Here is a 7,062-nt window from a genome sequence, read left to right as displayed (position 1 = left end):
GAGCAAGGAAGCCTTAAAGGAGCGACATTGAGCAAGGAAGCCTTAGCAGGAAGCCTTAAAGGAGGGAAATGTTATCAAAACTGACACAATGATGTGCCAGCATTATCAAAGCCGACACTTAAAATGGTGTGCCAGCAAGAACGTTGTGCTCCCTAGAGTCCAGCTAATGGGAAAGGAAAACGAATGATGTGCCAACGTTATCAAAGCCGACACTTAAAATGGTGTGCCAGCGAGAACGTTGTGCTCCTTAGAGTCCAGCTAATGGGAAAGGAAAACGAATGATGTGCCAACATTATCAAATCCGACACTTAAAATAGTGTGCAAGCGAGAACTTTATGCTCCCTAGAGTCTAGTCATTGTTAAAAACCTTTTAACCGATCAAAGAAAGACAAAATCTTCATGGGTATATTTGAATAAAATATAAAAGATGAAAAGTTTTATGAGTATTTTAAATAATTTATCTATAATAAAAAAATTAATTAATTATCAATTTACCTATTTCTCCGTGATATCTTATTATTTCGAAATATAAACTATTTTTTAAAATACTTTTATATCTGGTTACCGTAATTCGAGTCGTCTTTCTGTTGGACGAAATTGATTCTTTCCCTCCGCCAGTCAAGCCTCCGCCATGGAAGATAGCCGTGTACAGTGGTCCGATCTTCCTCCTGAAATTTTGCCGATCATCGGAAAAAGCTTGGAAACGTACATCGACATCCTTCGATTTCGCAGCGTCTGCCGATCTTGGCGTGCTTCCCTTCCTCCTTTCAACATCGTTTCTTCTCTTTTACCTCTCGATCTTCCTTCTCCAATCTTCACCGCCGATCATCTCACCGATGCCTTGCTTATCCGAAGGGTCATCTATCGCCTAAGTCCCCTCGATCATCAACACTCGTCCGATTCTGCTTCTTCTTCTTCTTTTGCGGCGGAGGGCTGGTTGGCGAAGGTCGAGAGTACAAAATTAGGTACAATGCGTTTTCTGCATCCGCTTTCAACACGCTATGTTAAATATGACAACGAGGTATTTCGGAAGGAAGTGAACTTGCTGGATTTTCGAATTTACGAAGTAGCTAAATCGTATACGCTTGGATATACTAATGGTGCTCTTGTTCCTCGAATTACTAAGGTTGTAATGTTCCCTGATTGCCCCTGGATCGATGTGAAGTATTGCACCATTGTAGCTGTTTACGCAGGTGGAAAATTAGGGTTTGCTAAACATGGAGATTACAAATGGACGCTGATTGACGACCGGAATTTTCACTACGACGATGTGATTGTGTACAAGGGGCAGTTTTATGCAGTTGATAGATGGGGAACAATTTTCTGGATCGATTCATCGATGAGATTGGTACAGTTTTCTCCTCCATTGTGTGGTTTTGGTAATCAGAAGCATTTGGTGGAGTCTGATGATGAACTTTATGTTGTTGATCGATTTCTGGATAAGGAGCCACTGTTATGGAATGCAGATATTTTCCATATCCATTGGTTGAATAATCTCATTGAAGATTCACCTCCTAAAGTAACTGATTTCAAAGTCCACAGGCTGGATCAAGAGTGGGGAAGATGGGTGGAGGTTAGAAATTTGGGGAATCAATCCTTTGTTTTGGGCAATGATTGTTGTTTTTCAATTTCAGCCCCAAAATTTGAAGGAGTTAAAGGGAGTTGCATATATTTTACTCATGCACCAAGATCCACTCTCGGGTACAACACTCATTATTTCGAGCTCAAGTATAAAAGGATTGCCAAAGCATCAATCCATGATAATGAACCTATTTTTGGGCCGCCCCCAATTTGGCTCAACTTGGAGGCCACTCAGTATGAAGAACATGCTTCTGATAATTTATACGTCTCAGCCTGCTAGCTAAGGATGCTGGATGAGACGCAAAAATGGAGTCCCAAGCTCATCAGTTGGCATTCTCGATACTGTAAGTTTTCTTCCTAACTATTTTGTGTTTATCCTGAATCTTAGTGTGGCTCTAAATTAATGGTGTCGTCAATGTGTCATTCTGAATCTTGGCTCTGTAGTCTGTAATAAGGTGTTCTTAGAATGTGTAAATATGTTTTCTTGGAACATGGAGAACTCTCAAGCCCTTGGAAAACTTTCCTCTTTGATTTGATTCTCTCTCTACAGTCTTGCACGGTGGTCCGATTTGCCTCCTGAACTTTGGATGTTTCTCCATGTCCCTCATCCTCCCAATGCAATGAATACGCAGATTATACTCTTTACTCGGTTGGATGAAAGTCCCACATCGACTAATTTAGGGAATGATCATGGGTTTGTAAAGGAATACAATCTCCATTGGTAGGAAGCATTTTGGGGAAGCCCAAAGCAAAGTCAAGAGAGCTTATATTAAAGAGTGGACAATATCGTACCATTATGGGGATCCTTGCTATGAATCTCTTCGAAAGGAAATGAATTTACTGTATTTTCAAATTAATCAAGTGGTTGAATCGTGTAGGCTTGTAAGCACTCAAGGAATTGGTGTTTCTAGAATTCGTAAGGTTCCCTATTGATGTTTCTAGGGTTAGACGAACATGACTCTCTATAATGATCCACTTTGAGCATAAGCTCTTGTGGCTTTATTTTTGGGCTTCCCAAAAGGCCTCACACACCAATGGAGATAATATTCTTTGATTATAAACCCATGATCATTCCCTAAATTAGCCAATGTGGGACCTTTATCATCCAACATCTGAAATTCGCAAGGTTCCTCGATTCTCCAAGACTGCAACATTGTAGCATTGTACAAAGACGGAAAATTAGGGTTCCCTAAACTTAGGGAGGAACATAATCTTCAATAAAGCGGGCGCAGGGGCAATTGTATGCTATTAACTTCAAATTTATGAGTAAAATTGTAATATTTTAAAATTTAAGGACTAAATAAAAAATATACTAAACTTTACCGACAAAAAAAAAAAAAAAATTGTATCTCCACGTTATTCTTAACATAAAGTGGTAGAATGAATATCTTTGATAAGAAAATTGAAATGACAAGTAGTTTGAAATATTTGGTCTAAATATAAATATACTTTCCTAGTAAATATTTTATTTTTGAAAATTATAAAGATAAACAAGAAATAAATTACAAATTAATACTTAAAAAAAAAACGAAATATAAACAATAATGAAACAAAATATTAAAATTGAGCACATTAATTGCAACTTGATTTCACCAAAAAAAAAAAAAAAAATTACTATTTGACATTTATTATTTGGAAATTAATCATCTGTACTCAGTTTTTAATTGGTATTTAATCATATTTAATATATTTATAATTAGGAGTAATAACATTTCTAGCATATTTAATATGTAATGAAGCTAATTTATAACTACTCTCCACTAAATGTTCAAATATTTCATAAATATTATAATGTTTTTATTGCTTCTCTTTCTTTATTTATATATATACAAAATATATTTCTTTAAACATTTAAACATTAATAGTTAATAATAAATTTAAGCCAATTAATATTTAAATCAATCTAACTTCTAAACTTTTTCTATTATATATTTATATTTAAATATATATATATATAAAATAAAATAATAATTTTAAGTTTGGTCCTATTATTTGAACTTAATTTGTATTTAGTCCACAAATATTCGTAATTTAACATTTTAGGCCTTCATGTCTTAATTTATATTATAAAATTTTCCCTTCTTCTTCTTCTTCTGCGTCCGCGGCCGCACCGCCATGTCGCACGCTTCCTCGGCCTCTTTAATTACCTCCATTTCTCTCTTTCTTCTTCCCAATAACAATAATCTCACGCCAACGTATATCTTCAACTCATTTTATTTCTAATCTATGTCTTTATTTACGACTCATTTGATAATCTAAGCTTAAGTTTTTGTTCGCAGGGGGAGGTTGTTGCCGATAACGGATTCTCTGCACCGCCGCCGGAGATACTCCGGCGTCAGCCATGAACATTCGAGCACCAGGTAAACAAATGCGCCTTCCAATTGTAATGAAGTTCGAACATCAATTAATGTGTTTAAAATTCTAACTAACCTCCGATTTCATTAATCGAAGTCGGAATGCTATTCTGAGAAAGCCGGTGCAAGCCACGGCGGTTCCGACGTCGGTGCCGGTGCGTGTAGCTCTGGAGCTTCTTCAAGCAGGATATCGTTACTTAGATGTAAGAACGCCGGAAGAGTTCAGCGCCGGGCACGCTCCTGCCGCCATTAACATCCCTTACTTGCACAGAGTCGGATCGGGTAATTTTCTGTCCGATTCTCAAAATTTCTCTCCACTAAAATTGAAATTCGATGATTTTTAATGAAGATTTTTTGCAGAGATGACGAGGAATCCACATTTCTTGGCGGAAGTGGCGATTCATTTCAGAGAAGATGATGAAATCATCGTTGTAAGTTCGGTTTCATTATGAAATTACATTATGGATCCTTTTGGGAAGAAAATTTTGAAAATCTTGATGATCCTTCATGATTGGAATCTGAATTTTGGTGGTTTTGTATTGTCGGAAAGGGAAGCCGAAGGGGTAAGCGGTCTCGTATGGCTGCCGCCGATCTTCTTGCCTCTGTAAAGTCTTTCGGTTTTTTAGTTTTTATTAATTTGACCTTCAAAGAATGTGGAAGTATGAAGTGATATTTGTGTAGGGATATAGGTATGTAATGGACATATCAGGTGGATATGAAGCTTGGTCTCGCAATGGACTTCCCATGGGAAGTTCTAAATAATCACCAAAAAAAAAAAAAATGTCGGTTACTCACTACTCGCATCGTCTCTTAGAGAGACCGTTCAACTACTCAAAAATGTTATGGATTCAAATCTTTTCTTTCTCGGAGTAAATGACAAGGAAGCAAGCATGTTCGGAGATCTTGTATCGATCGATCACTGTGAATCTCAATAAACATAAATTTTATGTATCTATGGAGAGTTAATAAGTACAGGAACTAAATGATCAAATTAAGAGGTAAAAGTTCAAAAAGAATCATCAAATACAACGTTTCGTAGTTACTAATTAACGACGTTTCCTCCTATTTTCTTCGATCGAACTAGTTTTGAACAGTTGGGTTAAAGAAAAGTACTTTGAATACCGTTTGTCAAATAAACCCATATGATAAACGTTCGGCCAGTTGGACTGCTTGAAACTAGGAGGAACAAACAAATGTTCGACTACACTTATAACCAACCACAGTCGTCTTTAACAGCACGAAAAAAAGGTACATTAAAAGATGCCTCACCTGGAGCCATGAGGATACCTCCTATCCGGGCTGCCATACGGGGAGTAAGGAGGCGACCTGGAGTGATCCCTCCTTGATCTTCCACCATAAGGGGAGGAATGTCGAGGGGAGTACTCTCGAGGCCCCTGATATGGTAAGCGTCTTGAAGACCGACGATAACCATAGTCATCACGAAGAGAGCCACCACGGTACCTTCCTCGATCATCACGGTAGCCTTAGAACAAGAAGGAACAAAACCAGCGTCAAGGTAATGCATCAGGTAAATTACAATTCAAAGCACATCATTGCGAATTACTCAATAGGTTATGCTTACCAGAGTCTGGTGTTTTTCAACCCCAAATAGTGTCCAGGCGTTGGAGTTCTTGGCCGTTTCCTCTGTGACTGAAAGACAACAAATGCGTACCTCATTTCTTTCGGTAATAACCCGTCAAATATAAATAAAAGGGTTCGATCGTATCGTTCATATTGTTTTCAGATAAGCTCTTTTGAAATCTATTTAGTTGATCGGGCGCAATTGAAATCTGTTGTTTAAGCTTGTCATTGACCAAGCTGTTTCACTAAAAGTTGACATGGATGAAGAACTCATCATCTCTGATTGCTGCCAACATAGCTGACACAACTTGTTCAGAATATAACCAGAAAATCTCCAAGTTAGGAAAAAATAACGAAATTACTCGAACGCTAACCAGAGAAGAACAATCATAGTACCTTCTCCACAGTTATATATCGACCTTCTAGAATTGACTGGTTGAGATGCTTAACACACCGATTAGCATCATCAACATTGTCCATCTGGACAAATGCAAAACCCCGGGAAATTCGTGTTCGTGGTTCCACCACAAAGGAAACAAGAAGCTACCTGCAAATATTAGAAGCATTACAAAAGAAAGAATAAACTGACTACACCATGACCAAGAAAACAAGTAATAGAAGAACTTTGGGCCATTTGTTAACTAATCCAATTGTTAGTTTATATATTTTTCTGTTTTTCGATACGATGGGATATTATGGATTCACAGAACTTAAAGTCATTTGTTATCTATCCAATTATCATTCCAACGTTCAAGAATTCAATAAATATGATCTTGCTTTATGTTGTATTGTTTGTTTTCAGATCACGAACGAAGTAGGTAAATCTCATATAATCATGCAATCCATTGCAAGTAATTGGGGTTCAGAAGCTAACCTTGCCCTCCTTGGAAAAGTGTTCTTCAAGGTCTCTTTCAGTGACCCTCGCAGAGAGACCGGTGACATAAAGCGTATTCCCAGGGTTAAGGGCATTCTGCCTGGAAGAAGCTAAAAACGTTATCCAAGGAGAATCGAAACACTAACAACCTAAGCAGCAAAGGCATGAAATAGACCCAATTCAAGTACTGAAACAGAGTATTGTTTGTTTTTCATCCAGAGTTCCAGCTGAAGAAATGCGCCTCCCACGACTTGTGGACCTTGATCTAAATCAGAAACATGTGAAACCATAAGAACAGGGTTCAGGTACCAAGTTCACCAACATAAAGCATTTTGACTTTCAGTTTATCCAAGTAATAAAAAACTATAAAAACCAACCTTCCACGACTTTGAGACCTTGGCCTTGACCATGATCTGGATCTTGACCTGGGCCTCGATCGCGACCTAGATCTAGATCTTGACCTTGAAGGAGCTCTCCAGGGGGAAGGAGATCGAGAGTACCTGCATCAATTATTACAATAAATAGTTATAACATCAAGGATCCACTGGCATTAGAATTACTAAAATGAGTATATTCGAAATAGAATGTTCTAAGTTCTTTAACTGCCAAGTTTCATCATCGAAAACACACAATCTCTTTCACCCATGCTTCCATTGAAAATGTTCTACTCTT

General features: G+C 37.6%; 3 protein-coding genes across 4 annotated transcripts; 2 read left to right on the top strand and 1 right to left on the bottom strand.

Annotated features, from left to right (window-relative positions):
* Window positions 1–541: 541 nt before the first annotated feature.
* Window positions 542–2,119, top strand: LOC111782288 (putative F-box protein At1g65770). Its single transcript, XM_023663140.2, has 2 exons — window positions 542–1,021; window positions 1,127–2,119. The coding sequence occupies exons 1-2, from the start codon at window positions 632–634 to the stop codon at window positions 1,859–1,861; spliced, it is 1,125 nt and encodes a 374-aa protein (XP_023518908.2). The 5' UTR covers window positions 542–631; the 3' UTR covers window positions 1,862–2,119.
* A 1,521-nt stretch (window positions 2,120–3,640) lies between these two features.
* LOC111782081 (thiosulfate sulfurtransferase 16, chloroplastic-like) lies at window positions 3,641–4,886 on the top strand. 2 transcript variants are annotated; one of them, XM_087120333.1, is made up of 6 exons: window positions 3,641–3,776; window positions 3,861–3,941; window positions 4,033–4,217; window positions 4,296–4,366; window positions 4,486–4,539; window positions 4,625–4,886. In XM_087120333.1, exons 1-6 carry the CDS (start codon window positions 3,697–3,699, stop codon window positions 4,652–4,654), a joined length of 501 nt encoding a protein of 166 aa, XP_086976459.1. In that variant the 5' UTR covers window positions 3,641–3,696; the 3' UTR covers window positions 4,655–4,886. The 2 variants fall into 2 exon arrangements, with proteins under 2 accessions (XP_086976459.1, XP_023518631.2); XM_023662863.2 differs by having other exon boundaries at window positions 4,617–4,886.
* A 19-nt stretch (window positions 4,887–4,905) lies between these two features.
* Window positions 4,906–7,036, bottom strand: LOC111782082 (uncharacterized). Its single transcript, XM_087120245.1, is given in 8 exon segments — window positions 4,906–5,415; window positions 5,522–5,585; window positions 5,913–6,044; window positions 6,046–6,063; window positions 6,391–6,531; window positions 6,579–6,655; window positions 6,768–6,890; window positions 7,021–7,036. Coding segments are annotated over 8 exon segments (786 nt in total). The 3' UTR covers window positions 4,906–5,200.
* Between the last annotated feature and the right edge of the window lie 26 nt (window positions 7,037–7,062).

This window comes from Cucurbita pepo, chromosome 19 (assembly GCF_057944985.1).
Source record: "Cucurbita pepo subsp. pepo isolate OVF chromosome 19, ASM5794498v1, whole genome shotgun sequence".
Classification (NCBI taxonomy): Eukaryota; Viridiplantae; Streptophyta; class Magnoliopsida; order Cucurbitales; family Cucurbitaceae; genus Cucurbita; species Cucurbita pepo.
Note: the sequence above shows the minus strand (reverse complement) of the source record. Positions and strands in the feature narration are given on the sequence as shown.

What these genes read in the sequence shown, in the direction of transcription:
- LOC111782081 (XM_023662863.2), top strand. Translation starts at nt 3,697, where the DNA reads ATGTCGCACGCTTCCTCGGCCTCTTTAATTACCTCCATTTCTCTCTTT. An exon ending in CATGAACATTCGAGCACCAG is followed by an intron (nt 3,942 to 4,032) that starts GTAAACAAATGC and finishes CATTAATCGAAG; the next exon opens with TCGGAATGCTATTCTGAGAA. An exon ending in CCGCCGATCTTCTTGCCTCT is followed by an intron (nt 4,540 to 4,616) that starts GTAAAGTCTTTC and finishes ATATTTGTGTAG; the next exon opens with GGATATAGGTATGTAATGGA.
- LOC111782288 (XM_023663140.2), top strand. Translation starts at nt 632, where the DNA reads ATGGAAGATAGCCGTGTACAGTGGTCCGATCTTCCTCCTGAAATTTTG. An exon ending in ATGTTAAATATGACAACGAG is followed by an intron (nt 1,022 to 1,126) that starts GTATTTCGGAAG and finishes CGAATTACTAAG; the next exon opens with GTTGTAATGTTCCCTGATTG.